General features: G+C 43.5%; 1 protein-coding gene across 2 annotated transcripts in view; it reads right to left on the bottom strand.

The window, feature by feature from the left end:
- Positions 1-27,751, bottom strand: part of kpnb3 (karyopherin (importin) beta 3) — a 131,836-nt gene that overhangs the window by 39,750 nt on the left and 64,335 nt on the right. The window contains exons 14-17 of one of the 2 annotated variants that reach the window (XM_060898618.1): positions 26,511-26,729; positions 26,270-26,353; positions 9,889-10,021; positions 3,126-3,247 (exon numbers count right to left, since the gene is read on the bottom strand). In XM_060898618.1, coding sequence (XP_060754601.1) covers positions 3,126-3,247; positions 9,889-10,021; positions 26,270-26,353; positions 26,511-26,729 — 558 coding nt within the window. The remainder of the gene's footprint in view (positions 1-3,125; positions 3,248-9,888; positions 10,022-26,269; positions 26,354-26,510; positions 26,730-27,751) is intronic. The other variant, XM_060898619.1, reaches the window with a different exon arrangement.

Raw genomic sequence — 27,751 nt, 5'->3', positions numbered from 1 at the left:
AAGATTATCAGGTGCGATTAAGTCCCTCCCCTTGTCACCTAGAATGAGGTGAACACTAAACCCTTTACAATGGAATCCACACATAGACTATGTGCTTGTGATGGGGGAACTCAAACTCGAGCAGGGGGCTCTGCCAATTAAGCAGTAATGAAAAGCGCTTCCAATACGTTAAGTCGACTGTCCATTGTATCAAGCCAGTCCAAACATCAGTGGTTCTATTGATTACAGTAATTCTCTCTCACTCGCGATCACTTTCAATTTCTAAATAGATTTTAGCCTACCTTTCGGACATGTCATCATGATTACAACGTTTACTCTGACGATACAAGCCTGTCTTCCACAAGTATTGTCGATTTCACATACGACATCGCTTTTCTCGGGTCCAAAAATTCTTTCTTGGTGCCTTTGAAAGTGATGCATAACTTGGCAGGGAACTTCACTCCGTAGCGGGCATCCTCGCGGCCTCTCAGCAGCTGTTTTACCTCGTTGAACGCAGATCTTGCTCGCGCGACGGCTGGAGGATAATCCGGAAAGATGGAAATAGACACTCCTCCATAGCGCAAGCCATCACCCGTTTCCTTTGCTCGGCGAAGTATGTCCACACAATCCTGATAATAATGGAGCTTTGCGATTATGGCCCGGGGCTTCTCCTGGCTTGCAGTAGGGCTATTCTCTCGCGTAGGTTTAGATTTCTTTGATGACGAAGCCCTTCCGAGTCGATGCGATCTGTCAACCAACACGTCTTTATCCAAATCGAATGCCTCCTTCAGTAGCTGTGTGACGAATGACGGGTCGCCCGTTCCAGCCTCCTCTGGGACGTTTAGTATTCGGATGTTTGATCTCCTCATTCTGCCTTCCATGTCCATGCATTTTTGTTGCAAGTCCAACACATTTGCCTGAAGTTGTTCGACTGTAGCTTGTAGAGTTGTAACATCGTCTGAGCACGTTGTCAGACTGTGCTCCATGTCAGCCATTTTGGTAGTCACCGTTTCTAGGTCGGTGCGCAGTCGAGAAACACTGTTCACGACCTCAGTCTTAACAGCCTGAATTTCACTTTTTACCGCGCTGAATTCGCCAGTAAGAATGTCCTTTAGTTCTGACCTGATTAGTGTTGAGATGTCATCTTTAAGAGAGGCAAGAACTTTGGTCTTGAGATCTTCCATGCTAGCTTGTTTGCTATTAGCCGTTTTCCGCCCAGGAGTGTAAGAATATTGTCGTAGGTTCCTCGCCATTGACATAAAATACAGATCAGCTCACTGGCCACATGTACGTGACTTCAGTCGACCAATATGAGAAGTATAAAGCGCTTCAAATACAATTTTAAACTTAGATTTTGGCAGAGCTTCCCAAAGCGTGTCTTACTCCATATCCTGCTCAACAGCGCCCCATGACACGAGGATTTTGAAAGTGGTTTACAAAATTTGATTGGAACTACTTTACAAAAGCCATTTTGTTGACAAAATTTGCTAATTTGTGTCACCGTAACCAAGCAACGAACTAGCCAATAGCATTTCAAAAATACGGCCCCGTGTTAAGGAAAAAAAGCTCACCTTGATTGACCAATCAGAATTGAGTAATTTGGCCCCATGTATCATAATTTCTGAAAATTTATTGCATTTTTTTTTTTTTTAATTTAAACACACCAAACTAGTATCGTTAGCGTTCTACCATGCCTGGTACTGTACCAAATCCAAAACTTTGGTATCGAACCAACCCTACTCTGGAAGGAAATAAATACATGTTGCACAAGTTTGTCGAAACAAGGCCATAGTGAACGCGTGCCATATTCAAATCTAAACGTGGTCTGATGAAATTAGCGCACACAACTTTTTCAGCCAGGCAGTGTTCATAGCATGGGATACGGTCACTTTCAAAGTTTCCACAGATTCTAATAATCACAGCATATTCTACTGGCAACGTTGTGCCTCTAGCATACAATTTAAAAAGGTTCATTTAAAAAAAAAAAAAAAAAACACCACTCACACACCTGTTAAAAGCAAAACAGATGAAACGTCTAGTGGATATTATTTATTAAATATGCTCACTACAGAAGATGCAAGTATGGCAAACCAGAAGCCAAAATTTAGCATACCTTCAGTTAGTACCTGTTAAAAATTGCTCGCCATTTAAGGTTTAAAAAAAAGTGTATGTTTAAACATAATAATAATAATAATAATAATTATTATTATTATTATAATAACAACAACAACTTTATTCAACCCCCTTATTTTTTTCCGCGGTGCGGTTTCTATCAAATCCTGCGCTCTGATTGGCTGGCGAGCAGGTCTGTATCCTACAACACAGACCCTAGTTATGGACCTCTGGCGACTCGCTCGTTCACAACAACAAACATAGGAGCATGCGTGTCAATATTTCTCTCTTTTTTTAAAATAAGATTTATTTATAAGATGATCAAAAATCTTATAAAAGTTTGCCAGCATTTCTCAGGAGAATAGCGTTAATTTTACAGCATGGATAGCGATAACGACAGTGTTCACAGCGAAAGCGAGTTTTACTACCCTGAGGAAGAAGAAATAAAAGAAAAGAAAACATTTCAGGAGAAAGCTAAAACCTGTAACTTGCTAACGCCGAGCAAAAACATGGCTGAATCCTGAATGACTCAATTTTGTATAAATAGGGGACGACACAGGCGGCAAAATTTAGTTGTTTTCCTGCCATGGAAGTGCACTTGTATACCGAGGAGGAAGCCATTTGCATTACAGCCGTGAATGAGGATTCAAAATGGCGGCTCGGCTCGGTTTTCCCTTTCGGGTGCTCTCGTTTTCTGTTAGAATTTGGTAAAGAAAAAAATAAATATATTATTTACCAGCTTAAGGTCGGTCCGTATGGTGAAATACCGTGACCTCGGCCCAGAGGGCCTCACTCAGTACTTTCAAAACCTCGGTCACAGTATTTCACCATACGAACCTCCATGCTGGTAAATAACCTTCATTGTACATGAAAGTAGGTTGTCAAAAGTTCAGGAAATGCATGTTTTCACATGTTAGCAGACATGTAAAACTTGAAGTTTGCATAATTGCTTTTAAAAAAAAAACCTATACACACAATCAAAGCACGTGTACATTTACTAAGTGCCTCCTAGCAAAATCATAACTCAAACATACCAGCATTTGACAAGCTGTAGCCTTTTCTTCTAATCCAGCAGTCTTGATGCCAAAGCTCTGTTGATCTCCAAGATTCACAAACTCCCACCCATCATCTTCAGACATGTTCTCCATGTCCTGGGCTGAGAGGGTACAGTAAAACAGTGTAAAATGATGCATCATTAAGCTTGGGTGATTAAGCGCAATTTTCCATAACAATAATAAAGACACCCCACGCATGACTATTTGGTCACCTGCCAATTCTCATGCAGCAGCAAGCTCTCTAAGAGGAGGAGGAATGCAATCCTTCCCATAATGAGTGTTAACCCTAACCATGGTGGCTTCAGAAGGGTTTCTACAGTAATGCACAGTAAACACAAACCATACAGTTTCAAGATAACCCATTGTCTCCAATCAGCGTGCGTACTTAAAGGAGAACTGAAGGCAATTTTAAAAAAAATCATCAAAATTCTCTCATTTTATTAAATATCGGAATGCACGTTTGATCACTATTCTGTCGCTGCTATAGCAAGTTATGAGTGTTTGAAACATGCTCTGTAATATATCAGTCCGTATGTCAAAGCAATGGCCGTAAACGAGATTCGTTGAGACCTGTGCGAGACATCGTAGGACGGAAGTAAAACGTACAGCGGAAATCAAAAATCACCGACGTTCCCGGTGACAGAAATCGCTCAATCCTCCCTATATAAGGAATTACTATATAGAGGACTATATAGTGAGCTCATTTGTAAAATGGAGAAGAGGGGACGGCACCTGTTTCGGACCCTAGTCTGTCGCGGTGGTATTTGCGTCATTACTGCTGCGCAATTAAAACGTGTCAGATCAGCCGGCTGGTGGGTTTTCAAAATAATAAATACACGCATGTATTTTTGTGATGCATATTACACTGAGCGCATTTCGCACATTAATAAATACAAAGTACCTGCATCTTTCAGTTTTTTTTTTTAATCAAGGCTGAATACTTTCTTCTTTGCCGCTGCCTTTTATTAAATCAAACGTGAGACTTTTAATTTGATTTCTTTCAGCGCAACCGCGAAAAAACCCTGCGCGCCCGCTTTCGAATGCTGATGTAATCAAGCCGGAAGTTTGGTTTGTTTTGACAGCAATCAGGAAAAAAAGTCGGCAGTAATCGTCATTTAAACTCGTTTTTGTGCAATCTTTCGTTTGGAAAACAGTTTTCAAAATGGCAGCACTGACACCTGGCTGACGCTTCACGTTTCGAAGTCTCGCACAAGTCTCGTGAAGATCGCGCGGATAAGCGACGCCTGCCGTGGTACATTTCATTCTCATCTCATTATCTCTAGCCGCTTTATCCTTCTACAGGGTCGCAGGCGAGCTGGAGCCTATCCCAGCTGACTACGGGCGAAAGGCGGGGTACACCCTGGACAAGTCGCCAGGTCATCACAGGGCTGACACAGACACAGACAACCATTCACACTCACATTCACACCTACGGCCAATTTAGAGTCACCAGTTAACCTAAGCTGCATGTCTTTGGACTGTGGGGGAAACCGGAGCACCCGGAGGAAACCCACGCGGAGAACATGCAAACTCCACACAGAAAGGCCCTCGCCGGCCACGGGGCTCGAACCCGGACCTTCTTGCTGTGAGGCGACAGCGCTAACCACTACACCACCGTGCTGCCCTGCCGTGGTACAAACGAACTAAATTCAACACGGCTAAAAACCGAATAGGCTGATAAGTATAATATTTAATTGTGATTAGTTACCAATACGAGTCACGATATAAGGTTACTAAAACCGAAAACGTAAATTGAACAACACGTTAAGAAATTAAGGAAGTTTAAAAACGACTTCAGTTCCCCTTGAACTAATCTCGTGCATTTCATTAGCAACACATGGCTGCTTATTACTCCCTTAACTGTGAAAAGTAGGAAGCATGCACTCCCTGGTTCTCCCTGGAGAAGAGATGACTACTATATACTGAAATGTGCATTTGTTTATAAAAATTGGGGGTGAAATACGAAATAAATTCATATTTAAGTCCCCCCCCCAAAAAAAAAAAAAGAACCACATGGAACTGAAGGAAGGTGTACCATTTCCCCCGCATGATTGTGTGCGTATCATTTTATATTGTAGATCACACACACATGCTTATTAAGCAGCAGCATCTTTTGGCTGCTCCTGATTAGGGGTCGCCACAGCAGATCTTTCATCTCCATTGCTCCGTCTTCCGCATCCTTCTCTACCACACCTGCCACTTTCATGTCCTCTCACCACATCCATGTATCTCCTCTTTGGCCTTCCTCGTTTTCGTGTGCCTGGCAGCTCCATCCTCAACATTCTCCTTCCAACATGCTCTGCATCTCTTCTCAGGATGTGCCCGTACCATCTCGGTCTCATCTCTCTTAGCTTAATTCCCAAGCTCTCCACATGTGCTGTCCCTCTGATGTGCTCGTTCCTTATCCTGCCCAACCTCCCATCGCAAACCTTAACATCCTCAACTCCGCCACCTCCAACTTTGCCTCCTGTCTCTTCGTTAAGGGTACGGTCTCCAATCCATACATCACAGCTGGTCTCACTACTGTCTTATACATCTTACCTTTCACTTTTGCTGGGACTTTCCTATCACAAATGACTCCCGAAATCCTTCTCCACCCTGCCTGCACTCGCTTTCTCACCTCACTATCGCAGCCCCCATTTTCCTGCACAGTTGACCCCGGGTACTTGAATTCACCAACTTTCTTTACGTCTGCTCCTTGCATCTTCACTACACTCATCGATGCACATATACGCTTATTAAAAGTTGATTTGCACTACAACACACTGGCAAATTTGCTGCTCATGTAAAATCGTTTCATTCAGTGCTCATTATGAGCACAACCCCTTTACACACTAGTGAGCAGCAGAGGTAGTGGCATACAGAGCATGAAGTTTGCGAGTCGGAACCGAACTGCCTCGAAGCGTCCTTGTTTTCCCATTTCACTTGGAAAATATGCACTACCGTTCAAAAGTTTGGGGTCACCCAGACGATTTTGTGTTTTCCATGAAAAGTCACACTTTTATTTCCCACCATAAGTTGTAAAATGAATAGAAAATATAGTCGAGACATTTTTCTGGCCATTTTGAGCATTTAATCGACCCCACAAATGTGATGCTCCAGAAACTCAATCTGCTCAAAGGAAGGTCAGTTTTATAGCTTCTCTAAAGAGCTCAACTGTTTTCAGCTGTGCTAACATGATTGTACAAGGGTTTTCTAATCATCCATTAGCCTTCTGAGGCAATGAGCAAACACATTGTACCATTAGAACACTGGAGTGAGAGTTGCTGGAAATGGGCCTCTATACACCTATGGAGATATTGCACCAAAAACCACACATTTGCAGCTAGAATAGTCATTTACCACATTAGCAATGTATAGAGTGGATTTCTGATTAGTTTAAAGTGATCTTCAGTGAAAAGAACAGTGCTTTTCTTTCAAAAATAAGGACATTTCTAAGTGACCCCAAACTTTTGAACGGTAGTGTACTAAAACAGCCTGTAATGCGTTCTTGCTCAGCGACGGTATCTTACTCAGCGCGCATGAACACAAACCGTTCCATTTTGGTGAGACGAGGAAAAACACTCAGGTTGCAGTAGTGATGACAAATGCAACCAGGAATTAATTTCAGAGTGATGAGGAAATACATCACTGACACAACACTTTTTTTTTTTTAAAGACAGGAGCGTGACACATAATCAGATGCAGCACACCGGCACGGATTTTGAACTGTGTTTCAGACCACGATCAAGTCAGTCACTATCAGAGACTCAGATTGTTTTGCAGGTCAAGGGGCCCACAGGGCCCCTCCTGGGAAAAAACAGGGGCCCATTTCTACAATGGGGGGCCCAGTGATTATCCTTCAGTTGAAGCGAACCTAGTGAGCGAAGCGAGCCCAATGAACAGCTGGGGCAGCCCAGGGGCTGTTTTTTTCTTCTCAATTCTGTTTTTTTTTTGGTATTAGAAGCCATATGAAGCAATGTAGATGACAAAAATCAATGCTTCAACCAAATGTATTGAGATATTGTTTAATCAGTGGCAATATTTTGGAATTCAACCACAGGCCACTATATATCACATCTATATTATCTCCTCTTTGTAAATTATAATTTATTTTATTAACTTGTTTTCAGTTTGGTGTAGGGCTATAGTAGTAGTAGTAGTGGTTGCTGTTGTAGTAGTTGATGTTGCAGTAGTTGTTGTAAATCTAGTATGACTAATTACCTTGGGTATCAGGGGCATCAGTTTTTTCAGGTGAATGTACTCTCTTTCTGCCGAAGAATGACAAAATAGATGTATTTTTTTTTTTTTCTTATCCATGCTTTCTTGTCCCTTTCCAATATTCATAAATAGACCGTAAGACGCCACCTAGCGAAAGACTTGGATCAGGTTTTACTCGCTTGGGACGCTACAAACAGGGCGGCGTAAACACACGAACGGGTCCGACGTATATTCAATATGGCGGCGGTCAAAACAAATTCATCCGATGCTGAAATCTGTTGAACATCCAGATAATTGTGTTGGAAGTTGCATATTTGTGTAAGATTTTCGATATTGAGACCATGAAGTCAAGTAATACCAGTCACCCCAGGATTCCGCGGGCCTTTTTTGTGATTGTTGCGGGCTAAAATGTCTGATGTTGCGGGGGGTTTTCCAAAAAATTGCGATGAAAGTTGCGGTGTTTTTTAGGTTTTTGTTGTGATTACATTGTGGGAGGAAGTGAAAGTTGCGAGAAATTGTTGCGATTTTCTCTTTTTGGGATTAAAATTGAGTGATAAGTTATTACTGAAAAACTATTGATAAAAAAAAAAAAAAAAAAACCAGACACTGAGAAATGGTCCTATAAACAACTTTACCAATATAAAAGATTACCAGGACTATAAAAATGCAGAAAAATAGGCTTTACTCATCCAAATGCACCTGTTGGTTCTAAAGTTAAAGTGCAGAGAACCTCACAGCACAACATGAAGTTACCTTAAAATATAATATAAATGCCTCAGCTTTCATGTAAGAAAAAAAAACACTATTAATACTAGTACTGTGTGCAGGCAGTCTCTCCTGAAGACTAAATTAAACAATAATTATAAACTAATAAAATAAATGGCTCAGGCTTCATAGAAGAAAAAAACAATTTGAACAGAATCTCACAGTATGATGCTGAAGCTGCCTAAACAATGGAAAATAAAATACCATTTTGGCAAAAATGTTGGCATCCATTAATTTCTTGTATTAAGTAAAAAAAAAAATAATGTAAAATGCGCACAGTCCTTCACTGTAAACATAACACACTTTGAGTAACAGAATTTAAGCCTATATAAACACTGACTCGCACAGGCTGCTTCTCTTGAACGGAAACACGGAAGTAAGCAGTGTTGCCAGATACTGCTGACGTTTTCCAGCCCAAAATATGTTCAAAACCTGCCAAAATGCACTTGAAACCCCCCAACTGGGCGGGAAACCGCCCAATCTGGCAACATTGGAAGTAAGGCGGAAGGTAGTTTGTCGACGTCCCCTCAAGACGACGCCAACGATTGGTCAAGTTTGCAGGAAAGTTGCGGTGATTGGATATAATTGCAACACCGCCCTGAATTCGCAGGGATTGGTTGAATTTGCGTTGAAGTTGCAAATCGCAACACCACGAAATCCTGGAGGGTCTGTAATACGCCATGAAACGTTCCAAATAGGGTATAAAATGCTCGCGTCCATATTGGCCCCTGCCCCTCTTGACAATGCGTTCATTATTTGAAATAGTGCATCTTAGACGCGGGCGCGCCAACAATCTGAGTCTCTGCACTATAGAAACCAGAGTGCAAGTATATACACACAGTTTATGGTGACTACCCTTGGATGGTTACACTACAGATCTGTGGTGACTTCCAGACAGACAATGTGGAAAAACTCGAGAAGTAGTTTATGGCGGCCTGTTTTGGTATTCACCAAATGAAACTAGGCTACACACAAGTGTTACGACGAGCATAATATTTTGGACTTCAGCATGCATGCAAGGAGGCAGTTAGGTACTCACTTGCAAACTACTATTACCATGGATGCAAACGGCACGCCTTTTGGCGGATGCCGCCTTTTTCACGGCTGTCTGAGGGACTTGTGTGAATCGCGCAGATCTGATGAGGTTTTTTTTTTTGGGGGGGGGGGGGGGGGGCATTGGAGTGTCTGATTATAATTTCATCAAACAGTAAATCAGAAAGCTGCTCACGTAAAGCCAATTACGTAACTTACGTTGGCCTGATGGAAATCCTTGCGCGTGCAGTGAAGTGCAGCCAGCAGCAGATAATGGCGCGCAGCCAATTGGCTTTACGTGCGCAGCTTTCTGATTTACTGTTTTCTTCTCATACTTATACTTCCTATGTTTCATGGACTGTAACGGCATTTGCTTATTTAGTAATTTTAATACAGAATTTACTTTGATGAAATTATAATCAGACACTCCAAAGCCCGCCCCCCCAAAAAATAAATAAATAAAAATAAAAAAACCCTCATCGGATCTGCGCGATTCACACAATTCCCCCAGACAGCCGTGAAAAAGGCAGCATCCGCCAAAAGGCGTGCCATTTGCATCCATGCATTACCTCTGGTGCTACCACCTAGTGTACAAAACACAGCGATCTATGAGCATTAAACTGAAATTAAATTCTATCCATCAGTACACACAAGCAAAATTAATTAATCATCCCTAAATCATATGGATTCTGTGCAAAGCAATGGACAAGAAGTTAGCCAGTCAAGAGTAATTATTGTGACTTACTATCCAAGAGAGCTACTTCTGGTTTGATGGAAGCCGTTTTCATAAGTGGTCCCATAACCACAGGAAGGTACTGCTGGAATTCTTTGCCCAGAATCTTGCACATCCTGGCCCATGCCGAGATCATGTAGGAGATCTGCAGAACAACAAATATTGCTCGATGACCACAGCAATCAGTGGGGTGCAATGAAATTCGAGCACTGTTGCGAAACCATGGCATGCACTTGTTTTTAAATACACATTTTAAATGAAGGAAACACTAAAAAAACATTTAAAAAACTTTTTTTTTTTAAAGGTGACAAGAGATGGATCATTGAAGCCTGTCCCAAATGGTGCACTTGCAGCTTTGCAGTCTTCATTTGCTCATGTCCGTGAGGACGTGGTGCTCCATTTCCTATTTCGGGCTTCAAACTGGTGCTCACAAAAAGGTACCCAACTACACGCCTTCAAACGCTCCATGTGGAAATCTCCAGATCAAAAGGAGTACCTCCATGAAATGGGGTTTTGCAGGGTGGGATGTCTGGGAGTGTTCTAGATCAACCCGAAACCCTTATGATTGTCTAGGACCTCCACTTCATCCGTCCATTAAAAGTGCATCTTTACAAAACACAGATAATTTGTCTCAGTGCTGCCATCTTTCCTAATTGCTGGGTTTCAGTCACGTGACTTTTCTTAGCGGTTCTCCCGGAAGTGAAACAGCTGGTGGTCTAAACGGCTGCCGTAGCGCAAACAAGTTATCAGAGCACGCTCGTAATCTAGAAGCCACTGCTGGCTTTAGATCTATTCAGAAGATCGCTACGTGCAATGGAATCGACCCCGGCAGTCTGGGAAAGAAGGGTTTTGTCATACGATCTGGAAAACTGCCCTTCAGTCGAGTTCCCCGACATCTCCAACTATCTGGTGTTGCAGACGGCCTTCTACACCGCAAAGCAGATGAAAGCGTGGAAGAGTATGGAGGCTGAAAACTTTTTTCCATGTGGCTGGGTAAAGGACCTCGCTATCAAGGTCCTTTTTTGTTTTGTCTAAAACAAAAATCATATTATTTAATAATTATAAAATAAATAGGGCAATAAATGTACAGCTACAGTGCTGAGTGTAAATGAGTGCACCCCCTTTTGAAAAGTAACATTTTAAACAATCTCAATGAACACAAACAATTTTCCAAAATGCTGACAAGACAAAGTTTAATATAACATCTGTTTAAATTATAACGGGAAGGTAAGGTTAATAATATAAACTTAGATTACACATTTTTCAGTTTTACTCAAATTAGGGTGGTGCAAAAATGAGTACACCCCACAACAAAAACTACTCCATCTAGTACTTTGTATGGCCTCCATGATTTTTAATGACTGCACCAAGTCTTCTAGGCATGGAATGAACAAGTTGGCGACATTTTGCAACATCAATCTTTTTCCATTCTTCAACAATGACCTCTTTTAGTGACTGGATGCTGGATGGAGAGTGATGCTCAACTTGTCTCTTCAGAATTCCCCATAGGTGTTCGATTGGGTTCAGATCAGGAGACGTACTTGGCCACTGAACCACTTTCACCCTGTTCTTCTTCAGAAATCCAACAGTGACCTTAGATGTGTGTTTAGTCATGTTGGAAAAGTGCACGACGACCAAGGGCACGGAGTGATGGTAGCATCTTCTCTTTCAGTATAGAGCAATACATCTGTGAATTCATGATGCCATCAATGAAATGCAGCTCCCCGACACCAGCAGCACTCATGCAGCCCCACATAAGGACACTGCCACCGCCATGTTTCACTGGAGGCACCATGCATTTTTCTTTGTATTCCTCACCTTTGCGACGCCAAACAGTTTTGAAGCCATCAGTTCCAAAAACATTTATCTTGGTCTCATCACTCCAGAGTATAGAGTCCCAGTAGTCTTCATCTTTGTCAGCATGGGCCCTGGCAAACTCTAGGCGGGCTTTTTTGTGCCTGGGCTTTAGGAGAGGCTTCTTTCATGGACGGCATCCATGCATGCCATTCCTCTGCAGTGTACGCCGTATTGTGTCACGGGAAATAGTCACCCCAGTTTGGCTTTCTACTTCTTTAGATAACTGCAGTGAACCTGCATGCCGATTTTCAACCCTTCTCATCAGAAGACGCTCCTGTCGAGGTGTTAACTTCCGTGGACGACCTGGACGTCTCTGTGAGACGGTTGCAGTTCCATCTTTCTTACATTTTTGTACCACTTTTGCTACAGTATTCTGACTGATAAGTAAAGCTTTGCTGATCTTCTTGTAGCCTTCACCTTTGTGGTGCAAAGAAATTATTTTCTTTGGGGAATTCTGAAGAGACAAGTTGAGCATCACTCTCCATCCAGCATCCAGTCACTAAAAGAGGTCGTTGTTGAAGAATGGAAAAAGATTGATGTTGCAAAATGTCGCCAACTTGTTCATTCCATGCCTAGAAGACTTGGTGCCGTCATTAAAAATCATGGAGGCCATACAAAGTACTAGATGGAGTAGTTTTTGTTGTGGGGTGTATTACTTTCGCATTATAAGTTAAACAGATGTTATATTAAACTTTGTCTTGTCAACATTTTGGAAATTGTGTTCATTGAGATATTGTTTAAAATGTTACTTTTCAAAGTGGGTGCACTCATTTACGCTCAGCACTGTACATGGTGTTGATATTGAAAGAGTTTCTAATAATACATTTCTTGGGGTAATAATAGATGATAGAATTCATTGGAAATCACATATAAAATGCATACTAATTAAACTATCAAGAAGCATATCTGCGTTGAGTAAAGCTAAGCACGTCCTGGACTATAATTCACTCCGCATTCTTTACTGTTCCCTGTTTTTACCGTACTTAAATTACTGCTCAGTGGTGTGGGGAAATACGTATAAATGTTCACTTCATGCAATAACTATACTTCAAAAAAGAGCTATAAGAATAATTCATAGTGCTGGTTACCGAGATCATACTAATTCACTATTCTTAAATTCTAAATGTTTAAAATTCAGGGATATTATAGAATATAAAACTGCCTTAATAATGTGCAAAGTAAGGAATTATAAAAGTATCAAGGAATATCCAAACAATGTTCTCGGATAGAGAGGGGGGCTATAATTTTAGGGGGAAACTGAAATTTAAAACTCGCAGTGCTAGGACAACGTTAAAAATGTTCAGTATTTTTATTTGTGGAGTAAAGTGATGGAACAGTTTGAATGTGGAGCTCATGAAATGTACAACTATAAACCAGTTCAAAAAAAGGTATAAGGAGCAGATCTTTATGAGGTATAGGGAGGAGGAATTACAATAACATGCTATTGATAATATATGTGGGTATGGGTACATACGGATATATACTCAGCAAAAATAAAAACAACACATTATTTTTCAAATAAATAGTGTTTAGAAACTTTTCTTGAAAGAGTTCTTGTGATTATGGTTAAATGCATTGTCAAGGGCATTACGTCACACATTCGTTCTACTGGTCAGGCCTACGTAGCACGTGCGAGAGCACTGCACGCTAAAATCACGTTTCCACGTGACACAAGTGACGTGACCTATTGATCTCACGGTAGCAGAGTAGAGTGTCATCTCAGAAAAACAAGGTTTTATGGTTAATTATTCGTTAATTTGCAATGCCACGACTGTCAAACATTCAGCGTGAACGTGCCATTGGCATGCTGAATACGGGAACATCCGTCACTGACGGTGCGAGGGTTATGGGATGCAGTCGACAGACCATCCATAATCTCCAGACACGTCTCCATCAAACTGGCACCACTGGAACCCTCCACAGAACTTGCAGGAGCTTGGTGCCATGTTGGTACAAATATGGCGGCGCATTCCCCAAGCTGTGTTCAGACGCATCATCCAATCCATGAGGAGACGTTGTATCGCAGTTGTGAACGCCCATGGAGGACACACCCGATACTGACATGATTTCATTAAGTTGCGACTCACAGTTTTGGATCATGGACATTGTCGTCGCATTTCCGGTGGAACCGATTCCATGACAAACATGATCTGTAGGCTATAGCATCTTTAATGACAAGATAATTGAATACAATCGTTATTTCAAACCTATTTTCCAAAATGTTCAAATTATTGACTTTGGCACGAGTGTAAAGTTTTTATTTTTGTTGAGCTTATTATATAAAAAGAGTGAGTGAGTGCACATATAATTGTATATAATATATAAGAATAATATGCATAATGATGATATGGGTGTCTGTGTACGTATGAATGTGTATAGTTGTGTGTATGTACTGTAATATATGTATTGTATGTGTGTATATATGCATAGCATAAGTATTCATATATGATTTGGGCCATATTATACCATGTTGGTATGTCTTGGCATGTTTTTTTTTTTTTTGATATAGTTTATTATGGCGGAAAGTGACGTTTGATTAACGGTGGTATAGAGGGTTAGGATTTGATAAGTTATTTACTTCTTCCTAATCCTTTCCGAACATCATTAGGGGTGTTCACATGGCAACTTTTACTGCGGTGTAGCACCGGGGCTGTCCCGGTAGAGCGTTCACACGGTGCAAAGTTATAGCGGTGTCGCCCCTGAAAGCTGCTTAAACCGGTGCTGCTCGGGAGGTGGTTTAAGAAATTTACTCCGGAGTAAATGCTAGTTTGCGGGGCAGCACCGATATAAAATGGGACGTCTGAACGCTACAGGGGTAGACTCGCTACGCGTGAGGAGAGTTGATTACATACGGGCATTGTATAATTTGCATCCTGGTATTTTGCGCTTCCAAAATGGCGAATATCAACAGCAGAACTGCGTGTCTTCCAGTGTTGCCAGATTGGGCGGTTTTAAGTGCATTTTGGCGGATTTGAACCTATTTTGGGCTGGAAAACGTCAGCAGTATCTGGCAACACTGGTGTCTTCATCCACGCTGTTTTCCCGGCACTTGGTGATGCCATGGCAACCGGGAAAAGGAAGTACATTTTCACGCATGCGCATATTTCATTTCCGCATTATTACTATCGTATAGCATGGTCGCAAAAACTGCCGTGTGAACGCCAGTGGGGCTGCACCAGTGCTAACACGCTTCTCTCTAGTCAGCAGGTTTGTGACGTGTGAACGCTCCACAAAATTTACACCGGTGCAAGATATATCGCAACAAAATACATCGGTGCAGCATCGATGCAAATATGTGCCGTGTGAACACCCCTATTATGTTATTGCCTTGTGGCTACGCTATTCTGTTTATGATGTTTTGATGATTGCATTTTTTTTTTGTTTTTTATATTCTTTACTGTTCGGAATAAAACAAAAATCAAATCAAGTCACTGCCCAATGAATCCTGGATTGGTTTTGCCCGTGTTAAGCTTTTCATTCGCATCTTTACAACGAAGCGCTGCAAGCTGAAGTGGAAACAAACAGTTGGCTTGATTCTCACTTGTGTCGGCTCTTATCTCTCAGCTAAATCATTCACAGATCAGAAACCCCTTTAAAAAGACCTGGATCTGAACTAAACAAGACTGAGAAGAAGTGATCACGGCGCATTGTAACTGTACGGCTGGGGAAGAACTTTGTTGCGACCTTCATGTGTATGGACTTTGTGAAGAGGAAACAAAGAAACAGCTGGGGACTTTAGCGCTTTGCGACTAAAAAAATAAACCGCAAGAAAAGTACTTGGAAAACAGTCAGCACAGAGCTGAGAGGGAGATGCAAACCTTTCACCAAGTGATCACTGCAAACTCCAGCGTGCTTCAACTTGACTCCCTTCGATTCCACCAGGAGGTTCAAAAGCCACCTCTCTCAACGTCTTTTTGTGAAACCCTGTGTTCGTTCACCCTTTATTAGCTCACGGGGAACCCTGAAGAAACTTCAGTTTCACAGTGTGATCAATTCGAACAACCTAAAAACACAAGCGTGAGGCGTTTTTCATCCAAGCGATGCACCTTCTCCGTACTAACGCTTGGCCAACCGAGCTTCGGTAGAGTACCAGCTAAAGTTCTGAATAACTAATGAGGCGGATGTGACGTCACGCGAAACCCAGGAACTCTTAACTAGGGGCGCACTAATACGGACACCAGTATCGGCCCAACATTCATTTAACCCAAAAACCCCTCCAGGTTCCAATGCATGGTCAACAGGCCTCGTGTACGGGCTCACCCTAACGCCACACAGTGAAACCCACCCTGATGTATTCAACAATGATGCTGTGTTCACACTTATACCGGTGCGAAAGTGGTATAACTGTATCGATACAAAGTATAGCGGTACAGTTTAGTGCATCTGTCCACACTAGCGAGAAATGTTTGCGGTTTTCTTTCACGGTAGTTGAAATGCGCGTGCGCGAAATGTTTCCGTGGTTACCGAGTAACTTCCTTCCGAGAACATGGCGGATGAAACAGCGTGTGTGTGCTTTTTGTTGTCAGTGTACAGTCTGTATTTCTGGTGGTCATTTATTCAGTCGAATCGTATAAAACGCATGAGGCAGTTGAGAAACAAAACAAAGAAAACGAATCTCCCTTTCTCCTCTTTCCCCCCCTCCCTTTCTCCCTCTTTCCCCCCCTCCCTTTCTCCCTCCTCCCCCCTCCCTCCCTCCTCCCCTCTCACTTTCTCCCCTCTCCCTTCCCCTCCCTTTTCCCCTTCCTCCTTTCTTCCTCCCCCCTCCCTTTCTCCCTCTTCCCTTCTCTTCCCCCCCTCACTTTCTCCCTCTTCCCTTCCCCTCCCTTTTCCCCTCTTCCTCCTTTCTTCCTCCCCCCTCCCTTTCTCCCTCTTCCCTTCTCTTCCCCCTCACTTTCTCCTCTTCCCTTCTCATCCCCCCTCACTTTCTCCCTCTTCCCTTCCCCTCCCTTTTCCCCTCTTCCTCCTTTCTTCCTCCCCCCTCCTTTCTCCCTCTTCCCTTCTCTTCCCCCTCACTTTCTCCCTCTACCCTTCCCCTCCCTTTTCCCTTCTTCCTCCCCCCTCCTTTCTCCCTCTTCCTTCTCTTCTCCTCCCTTCCTCCCTCTTTCCCCCCTCCCTTTCTCCCTCTTCCCTTCTCTTCTCCTCCCTTCCTCCTCTTTCCCCCTCCTCCCCCCTCCCTTTCTCCCTCTTCCCTTCTCTTCTCCTCCCTTTCTCCCTCTTCTCCCCCCTCCTCCCCCCTTTTCCCCTCCCTTCCTCCCTCTTTCCCCCTCCCTTCCTCCCTCTTTCCCCCTCCCTTTCTCCCTCCCCCCTTCTCCCCTCTTCCTCCCCCCTCCCTTTCTCCCTCTTTCCTTCTCCCTTTCTCCCCCTTCCTTCTCCTCCCTTTCTCCCTTTCCTTCTCTTCCCCTCCCTTTTCCCCCTCTTCCTCCTTTCTTCCTCCCCCTCACTTTCTCCCCCTTTCCTTCTCTTCCCCTCCCCTCCCTTTTCCCCCTCTTTCCTTCTCTTCCCCTCCCTTTTCCCCTCTTTCCTTCTCTTCCCCTCCCCTCTCCCCCTCTCTCCTTCTCTTCCCCTCCCTTTTCCCCCTCTTCCTCCCTCCCTCCTCACTTTCTCCCCTTTCCTTCTCTTCCCCTCCCTTTTCCCCTCTTCCTCCCCCCTCCCTTTTCCCCTCTTCCTCCCCCCTCCCTCCCTCTCACTTTCTCCCTCTTCCCTTCCCCTCCCTTTTCCCCTCTTCCTCCTTTCTTCCTCCCCCCTCCCTTTCTCCCTCTTCCCTTCTCTTCCCCCCTCACTTTCTCCCTCTTCCCTTCCCCTCCCTTTTCCCCTCTTCCTCCTTTCTTCCTCCCCCCTCCCTTTCTCCCTCTTCCCTTCTCTTCCCCCTCACTTTCTCCCTCTTCCCTTCCCCTCCCTTTTCCCCTCTTCCTCCTTTCTTCCTCCCTCCTCCCCTCTCACTTTCTCCCTCTTCCCTTCCCCTCCCTTTTCCCCTCTTCCTCCTTTCTTCCTCCCCCCTCCCTTTCTCCCTCTTCCCTTCTCTTCCCCCCTCACTTTCTCCCTCTTCCCTTCCCCTCCCTTTTCCCCTCTTCCTCCTTTCTTCCTCCCCCCTCCCTTTCTCCCCCTTCCCTTTCTCCCTCTTCCCTTCTCCCCTCCTCCCCCCTCCCTTTCTCCCTCTTCCCTTCTCCCTTTCTCCCCCTTCTCTTCTCCTCCCTTTCTCCCCTTTCCTTCTCTTCCCCTCCCTTTTCCCCCTCTTCCTCCTTTCTTCCTCCCCCCTCACTTTCTCCCCCTTTCCTTCTCTTCCCCTCCCCTTCTCCCTCTTTCCCCCCTCCTCCCCCCTTCCCCTCCCTTTTCCCCCTCTCTTCCTCCCTCTTTCCCCCTCTCTTCCTCCCTCTTTCCCCCTCCCTTTCTCCCTCTTTCCCCCTTCCCTTTCTCCCTCTTCCCTTCTCCCCTCCTCCCCCCTCCCTTTCTCCCTCTTCCCTTCTCCCTTTCTCCCCCTTCTCTTCTCCTCCCTTTCTCCCCTTTCCTTCTCTTCCCCTCCCTTTTCCCCCTCTTCCTCCTTTCTTCCTCCCCCCTCACTTTCTCCCCCTTTCCTTCTCTTCCCCTCCCCTCCCTTTTCCCCCTCTCTCCTTCTCTTCCCCTCCCCTCTCCCCCTCTCTCCTTCTCTTCCCCTCCCTTTTCCCCCTCTTCCTCCCTCCCTCCTCACTTTCTCCCCTTTCCTTCTCTTCCCCTCCCTTTTCCCCTCTTCCTCCCCCCTCCCTTTTCCCCTCTTCCTCCCCCCCTCCCTTTCTCCCTCTTCCCTTCTCTCCCCCTCCCTTTCTCCCCCTTTCCTTCTCTTCCCCCTCTTCCTCCTTTCTTCCTCCCTTTCTCCCCCTCACTTTCTCCCTCTTCCCTTCTCTTCCCCTCCCCTTTCTCCCTCTTTCCTTCTCTTCCCCTCGCTTTTCCCCCTCTCTTCCTCCCTCCTCCCTTTCTCCGCTCCATGTAGCTCCACGGTCGTTTCGTTTTCGCATGCGCATTATATTTGTATCGATACAGAGCCGCTTCATCTGTCCACACTACAGCGAAGCGCTACAGTACCGATACTGTACCGGTACGAAACCCATACATTTGTGGGTTTCGTACTGATACAGTTATACCGCTACAGTACCGGTATAGTTGCTAGTGTGGACAGGTGCTGTGGTACGAAAGTAGTTTCGTATCGGTACAAAATCCCTAGTGTGGACAGGGTAATAGAGTTGGGAATCAAAGCATACTGCAAATTGTGCCTTGCAAAAAATTTAATCGATAATGAGGTGGTGTTCGCTGCTCGCAGCCAACACTGCCTGTGAAAAGAGGTCGACAGACAAGCCCAGGTGAGTTTACAGTTCTTACTGCTCGCCATCCTTACTGGATTCCAATCATAAAATATAAGATGCATGTACTTGCAGCTGTACAGAAGCACTTCCCAAATGAAACAGTCAGCTCTTGCCTGCTGTAACCTTATTCACTCAAAGGTAAATATGAGCAAATGCATTTAAAAAAAAAAAAGTCAACTCATTAGCATTATAAAGACTGAGCCTCATAGCCTAGGGCACTGTTTCTCAAAGCGTGGACCGATTTGGTTCCTACATGTTTAAAAAAAAAAAAAAAAAAAAAAAAAATCACCACCAACATGCACCAAGTACCTGTTTCATAACGCCCCTGACTGGACAGGACATGTCTGGTGTGAACTGGCGTCTAGTGCGAAAAACCTCAATTTCATGCCACACCAGCCAAGTAAGAGGCACTGCCCTTATTTTAGGAATCACGTCTATTTTCTTTTTTTTTTTTTAAACGGAGGAACAACCTGACCGGTTGGATCGACATATCGAGGTCGAAGGCAAGGATTATAGTCCAGTGAGTTATGCTTGTTGCATCACCAGTTAAAGAAAGTTCGCTGCTATACATATCCAAAATACAGACTGCATTCACAGCTATTCAGAACCTACATACATCAAGTCACAGGCTGCCAATTCAAACCATCATAGCAAACACAGCTCAAATCATTGCCTCAGGAATGAATCCTAAACCCCATCACGTTGAGTAGAACCCTGAGATTTACACCCCTACTGTACACTTTATTTCAAGCATAGACGCAGAACCCTGGCCTCACTTTCATTTATAAATGCCTTGAGACCTCAAGAATGGCACAGGAATAGTTAAGCGTTAATAATAAATCTAATATAGTCATTTTTATGATTAAAGTGATTTATATAGGTAGCGGTCTGAGTGAATGACCTTGAGATCCGTAACATCACAGCAGGAAGTCTAATTGGTCTCATCGCCATTTCCGCTATACAGTACTAAAGCACAGAGCTGACTGCAACTCCGATCCTCCGTTTTGAGCTAATTTATCGCCATGCCATGTGGATGTGTTGCTGGCGGATGCAGCAACACGACAAGGTGGCTTTACGCTGCATTCATGGCCCAAGAATGTTCAAAGCTTTACGCTGCATTCATGGCCCAAGAATGTTCAAACTGCAAAGATTTGGACGCGTTTTGCAAGAACTTCACAGGCACATTGGGCGGCTACGAAGTGGTCTCTCCTCTGCTCTGCACATTTTACTGAAGACTCGTATGAGACGTCCGATCTGTTGAGTGTCGGCTACAAGCCCGTATTGCCGTATTGAAAGAGGGTGCAGTACCAACAATTAAAACAAAACAAGTAATTTATTTATTTTTTAAAAAGGAAAGGAGCAATTCCAGCGTTATGGACGTGACACTTGAACTCAAAATGGCAACAAATGACCCAGTGCATGTTTTATTGTCTCCCAGTATTTAAACAGGTGTTGCATATTTTAAGGCTGTACCATACTGGAGAAGTGATAGAACAAGAACAATTCCCATAGTACATCTAGGGCATGCCAGAAAACGCCAATAAAAGATGCGTTATGGATGTGACAGAAAAAGTATCACTTTTCTTGGGTGACTGTACATTTTCATCAAACTCTGTGAAATTGTAAACCTAATGTCGAAATGGAGAGATCCATTTGATAGAGGGGTCCAAGGTGAATATTAAAAAATCTTTGTTTAAAATATTTTGTATTTCATGCAGAGTTTCGGAAGGAAAAGTCAGCGTTATGGATGTGACGAAATTCCGTTATGGATGTGACGCGTCTGAAATAGACATGGCATATGTTTAGAAAATCAGCAATTTAACCACCATAACCCTTTGAAAAACTCTCTAAATATCAGCTAAAACTATCAAAGTTCTTAAATAATATTTAGGATGGCTATTGTTTTGCGGATTTTAGCATACATTTCTGTGGCTTGTGGCAATAATATAGAATTGTACATGATCAAAGTTGATTTTAGCTTGGGGTTTACATTATAAGAAAGAAAGACTGACAGTGACATATTAGGTTGGTTACAAATTGGTTCAACTTATTCACATCTGTAAAATACAGGCCTAGGTGATATCTCTGGGAGTGGTTTTGATGTATTACATGTTGCTTTATTTTTGCATGGTCAGGTTGACATTTACATGGAATTGCCCAAAGCAAGTTCAGTAGCACCAGTTCTCCCGGAGTGTGAGCTGAGGGTTGTTGATAAACTCAGGACAGAACATATCGCTCGGGCAGTAAACTCCCCGCACTTGTTGCTAAAACCAGTGACGTCCCGTCCCAGGTTTTAGTAATTGCCTGAGCCGAGCAATAATGGCAGAGTACTCAGTAATGGAGAAAATAGAGAATGAGTGTCACAGCCGTCTGATTTCTCTGCTGAATATTGCAGCCATCTTGCCCTTATACGGAAGACATGAATGAACCGAGAACTGAACGAACAACTGAAAATCAGATTGTTTCAAAACAAAAATCAGCCACAAGCTCGGCCTTCAAGAAGCGAGAACACAGACGGGTAAGCTCCGACTCTCATTTGGATACAAAACACTCGTTTCCCTGCGTTTAGATTAATCCATGTAACTTGTATTGTGTGTTTAAGTTAGCGGTATAAGATGATTTAATTTGCTTCAGAATGTGATTGTCTCAGTTCATCTGATTATTTAAATGAGCCTTTTACGTTTTATCAGTGAAAATGCATGCATGTACGCTGCATAAGTTATAACACCCATCCTGTTTTAACGAGAGTCAACCCACAATCAATGACGTCAAATCAGTCTTAGTTGAGCGAGTCGGTGACGGGATTTCTGACTTTCACCATAAATTTTTATTTATACGACTTTGGTCTAATGGGCAGCACGGTGGTGTAGTGGTTAGCGCTGTCGCCTCACAGCAAGAAGGTCCGGGTTCGAGCCCCGTGGCCGGCGAGGGCCTTTCTGTGTGGAGTTTGCATGTTCTCCCCGTGTCCGTGTGGGTTTCCTCCGGGTGCTCCGGTTTCCCCCACAGTCCAAAGACATGCAGGTTAGGTTAACTGGTGACTCTAAATTGACCGTAGGTGTGAATGTGAGTGTGAATGGTTGTCTGTGTCTATGTGTCAGCCCTGTGATGACCTGGCGACTTGTCCAGGGTGTACCCCGCCTTTCGCCCGTAGTCAGCTGGGATAGGCTCCAGCTTGCCTGCGACCCTGTAGAACAGGATAAAGCGGCTACAGATAACGAGATGAGACTTTGGTATATAGCTGTCAAAGGCCTCGGCCTTAAATCCGGTTCCTGCCGTGACGTCACACACTCCGGGCTGGCTGGCTCAGTGGGGCAGCTCGAACGCCAACTTTGCGGTCAATTTTAACTCTGTTTTTTTTTTCCCCCCAATTATGCAGCATGCAAGAGTCAAGGATGGAGATACTATCCACTCAAATTTATTTAAAAATAAAGGCTCTGCGTATCTGCTTTAAACTCCAACATGACTGTACAACCCCAAGCTGCATAGCAAAATGTCTGTACAATATGCTCATTCCACAGCAACATGGGGAAACAAAACATACAAATCAGGTCCATATATATCTGGCCAGTGAACTTCTGTAATTTCACCTCAAACACAAAATTTAAAAAGGACTTCACAGTACAGATGGATAATGACCCAAAACGTACTCTTATGTCAGTCAACCCAATTGAGTGTACTTCTCACTTGAAGACAAAACTGAAGACGGCTGCAGTAAAGGCCTGACAAACCATCTTGAGGGAAGAAACGGCACTGAATTACGCCCATGGGTTCCAGAATTCAGGCAGCAATTGACTGCAAAGGATTTGCATCCAGATCTTAAAAATTATGCTCATAATTGCTAGTTGGTCCAATTACTTTTGAACGTGTGTAATGAATGGACTGTGTAAAAAAAAAATGGCTGTAATTGGGTCTGTCTCAGAAACTGGGTACTGTGGGGGTCCCCCACTAAATATACTCACAGTCAGTAAACTATACTTTTTTTTTTTTTTAATGGTGATGTTGGTTTTAATTTGAAATAAAACGATGAAAGAAATAACACAGATAAAACTAAATCTTTGATGTGAATATTCAGAATTTGGCAAAAATTCTGCAAATTTGTGGAAAAATGGCGGCTTGATCTGGGACGTGATAAACGGTTGACTACATCGCATTCCCTTAAAAAGGCTGGAGTCCACTGAAAAGTCTACAGTTATCACTAATTGTATTTTAAGTTGTAACTTTATCCACCTAAGGATCGGTGCGCTCACAGAATAATCATAACCGTAATAAAACATCATGCAAAATATTTGATCACCGTTGTAACTCCATTCTCCGCAGACCCAAAACCAATACGATCGTGTGTTCTGATCTAAACGGAAAGCTTCAGGGTCGAGGTCACGACCTCACCAAAAGCAGTAACTTAATCACTACACCAGATAAAAATTTAGTTATAAATCTGCGATTTTGTTTTTTAAAACGAAAGCTGAAAGTTAGGTATAGAATATGTTTCTTACAGAATATGTTACGATGGTAGCTGGTCCTGTATGAATTTCTGAGCTATAAAATGAGTCGTGGTCTATTTTTTACCATAGCGTGTTATTTGTGTGCGGGGAAGGACACACATTAACAATCTGCACGTGTAGAATGGAATTTTCCACTCCAGCAGTTAGAAGTTGATCGTGCTTCCATTTGCGGTCTTTCTGTTACGCGGGTGATCTGTTCGGACGTTATCACTGAAAAGGGGAGTTTTGACAGTTTTATTTTGTTTTAGTTTTGCAGTATAAGGCAATAGAATGTTTGTTTCTTTTTCATCTTACTTTCATATTTCATAGTGTTTGCGTATTTTTGGCCAAGATTTTGCAACCATGGCCAATTTAGATCGAACTTTTGATAGAATCTACGGCCAGTCACTTTGCCCCGCCCCCGCCTCGCGCTCCGTCTGGCGCGGTAGTGATGTCCCGTTGCTCGCGCGCCGCAGCAGAGACCTGCGCGACCTTCAGCCGGTACAGTCGCTGTTCTTTTACCACTGCTGTTATTCTCATCTTTCCGGTGCGTTCTTGATTTTTCCATCGTGTCCTATTCCGCCATATCAAATACCCAAACTGTATCATATTATTCATATTTAAGTGAAGAATCAATTCAGTCATCATAACTTGGCATTTAAGAGAAAATTTATTCAATATTTTCACTCATCTGTGAAGGCGGGGCTTTAATTCTTCATGATGTGGTTATTTTATATGCAAGTCAATTTTACAAAAACATTTGAATTGTAATCAAAAATATTTCCTACAGTGGAGGCCAGATAAAGCTGTGGAGTGTACGGCTTAAAGTGGTCCTATGGACAGATGCTCCCATCTCCGCTGTGGATCTTTGCAGCTCCTTCAGTGTTATCTTTGGTGTCTTTGTTGCATCTCTGATTAATGCCCTCCTTGCCCAGTCTGTGAGTTTTGGTGGGCGGCCTTCTCTTGTCAGGTTTGTAGTGGTGCCATGTTCTTTCCATTTTGCTATAATGGATTTAATGGAGCTCCCTGGGATATTTTTAGAACCCAACCCTGATCTATACTTCTCCACAACTTTGTCTCTGACCTGTTTGGAGGCTCCTTGCTTAGTAGTGTAGCAGAGTCGGGGTCCTTCCAGAACAGGTTGATTTATACAGAAAATCACATGATTGCACACCGGTGGCTCTTAAATCAACTAATCGTGTGAGTTATAAAGTGAATTGGTTGGAGCAGCTCTTATTTAGGGGTTTCATACGAAAGACGGTGAATATTTATGCACACCCCAGATTTCTGTTTGTGTCAATAAAAGAAAGTGCACCTTTAAAGGTCCCATGGCATGACATTTTCACTTTGAGGTTTTTTAACGTTAAAATGAGTTCCTCTGACCTTCTTAAGTCACCCCAGCGGCTAGAAATTTCATAATGTGTAAACCAAACTATGCCCAACATTTGAGAATGGCGCGTCAAAACGGCGCGTTGATGAACTCTTCCCTTGCCGACGTCAGCAAGGGAGATGATCCCCATGCCCCCCCTCTGGATTCCCACCCACTGTATGGATTGCCCCGCCCAGCTCAAAAGTTTCCACCAAACATGGAAGTTGCGCTGTACATGGATGTGACAACACAGAAAGGAGTCTGTTTTTACTGCCGACGGGAGAGCCCCTGAAGACGCAGTGGCTTAATTTTATTTACTCCAATAATACGCCGTCGAGTCTACCTAAGACGGTGCATGTTTGTCGGAAGCATTTTCCTGATGAATGTTTCCACAACTTGGGACAGTACAGGGCAGGTTTTGCACATCAACTGTCACTGAAGCCTGGGTCCGTACCAAGCATCCCTGCCGCATCAGCCACAAACACTGAACAAGTAAGTGGATAACTTAAGTCGTTTTGCCGTGTTTTAAAATCGGTGCCACGTTAGCCTTGCAATGGCTACATTAGCTGTGCAGCTAACCGCTTCCTGCAGTTAGCCAGGTACTCTGCGCTACAAAACCAAAAAGCATGCAGCATGCTCTGTTATAATAGCCAATCAAAACAGTTTTTACAAAGACACCCACATTCTTTTCTTTAAGTCACTCGTTCATTTTATTTGTTTGTTTGTTCAGTAAAAACCCAAACATTTGTTGAATTTATTTTATTTCCTCGCGTCGCACCTTAATGACGTCAGCGCGCGGTATTTTTCTCTTCGCGGTTTGTTCCTTCTCTCTCGCCATAGTAAGACACCCACATCCGCTTGTTCTGACCCACTGGAGGTAGCGTCACAGTGCTGTCAGCCGATCAGAGGTAACACGTTTACATGTCATGAATATTAATGATAAGACCCGCCCCCACCCTCTACCCTTCCCCGCCTCCTGCTTCTCATTAGCAAAACGACGCACTGGGAAAAGCGCTGAAATGGGGCTTTCTCCCAGGAGGCTATATCTATGTGCCGAGGGTTCATTTCGAGAAAGGCTGCGGATATAACATCCGGAAACCTCCACGAGCCCGTTTAAAGCATCAACAAACCACCATGCCGTGGGACCTTTAAAGCTGTAGGCATGTTGTGTAAATCAAATGGTGCTACCCCTCCAAAAATCCAGTTTAATTCCGGCTTATAATGCGACAAAACGCCAAGGGGGATGAATACTTTTGCAAGGCACTGTATATATACACAATAAAGCATCTTCCATCTCTCATAACATTCAAAATCAAGCGCCCTCAAATTTTCCTATGAAGGAAAACGCTCACCTGTGGGTCATCGTCCTCCAGGTCATTAAAGTCTGTCTGGGTCTTGAGGAGCAGCTGCATCACTGCTGACGCATCGTGCATAAACTAAAGTGAGAAGATATAAAGGTCATTTCGACAGAGCTGCTTTAAAGACTTTATACGGTTACACAAAAGACAACGACTTCAAGAACATTCCTCAGTGGTTATGCTAATCGAACTTTTTGGGTCATCAGAAGACCGGAGATGTGCGTCTCGCACTCACCTTCTCTTTGCCCACGGCAAGACCGATTAAACTGATGCACTCGATGGTTTTGCCTCTTAGCAGACGAAGCTCCTTCTGCACAGCGTTCTCTACGATGTGTTTAAGGGAGGGCATGAAAAGATCATAGTAAGGAACAAACCTCTCCTCTGCTGTGTCAGCCACTGATGCAATGGAGGTCACCACCTGTTCCAGCACCAGCTTGGTACCTTTCTGAATGAGCTGAAGAAAAATCAGAAAAAAATGGGGAAGGGGGGGGAAATAAAATCACTCAGACAAACTAAGGACGTGCCGATATCAGGACTAGTTAGGATTGAAAAGCCAGCGAATTTGGCAGTTTTAAAAAACAGAATCGCATCCAAGTTCAGGAGTCAGACACACCAAAATCATACAACCCCGATTCCAAAAAAGTTGGGACAAAGTACAAATTGCAAATAAAAACGGAATGCAATGATGTGGAAGTTTCAAAATTCCATATTTTATTCAGAATAGAACATAGATGACATATCAAATGTTTAAACTGAGAAAATGTATCATTTAAAGAGAAAAATTAGGTGATTTTAAATTTCATGACAACAACACATCTCAAAAAAGTTGGGACAAGGCCATGTTTACCACTGTGAGACATCCCCTTTTCTCTTTACAACAGTCTGTAAACGTCTGGGGACTGAGGAGACAAGTTGCTCAAGTTTAGGGATAGGAATGTTAACCCATTCTTGTCTAATGTAGGATTCTAGTTGCTCAACTGTCTTAGGTCTTTTTTGTCGTATCTTCCGTTTTATGATGCGCCAAATGTTTTCTATGGGTGAAAGATCTGGACTGCAGGCTGGCCAGTTCAGTACTCGGACCCTTCTTCTACGCAGCCATGATGCTGTAATTGATGCAGTATGTGGTTTGGCATTGTCATGTTGGAAAATGCAAGGTCTTCCCTGAAAGAGACGTCGTCTGGATGGGAGCATATGTTGCTCTAGAACCTGGATATACCTTTCAGCACTGATGGTGTCTTTCCAGATGTGTAAGCTGCCCATGCCACACGCACTAATGCAACCCCATACCATCAGAGATGCAGGCTTCTGAACTGAGCGCTGATAACAACTTGGGTCGTCCTTCTCCTCTTTAGTCTGAATGACACGGCGTCCCTGATTTCCTTCACATTTTGATTCGTCTGACCACAGAACAGTTTTCCACTTTGCCACAGTCCGTTTTAAATGAGCCTTGGCCCAGATAAGATGTCTGCGCTTCTG

Source organism: Neoarius graeffei, chromosome 18 (assembly GCF_027579695.1).
Source record: "Neoarius graeffei isolate fNeoGra1 chromosome 18, fNeoGra1.pri, whole genome shotgun sequence".
NCBI classification, from domain to species: domain Eukaryota; kingdom Metazoa; phylum Chordata; class Actinopteri; order Siluriformes; family Ariidae; genus Neoarius; species Neoarius graeffei.
This window is presented reverse-complemented; position numbering and strand designations above follow the sequence as displayed.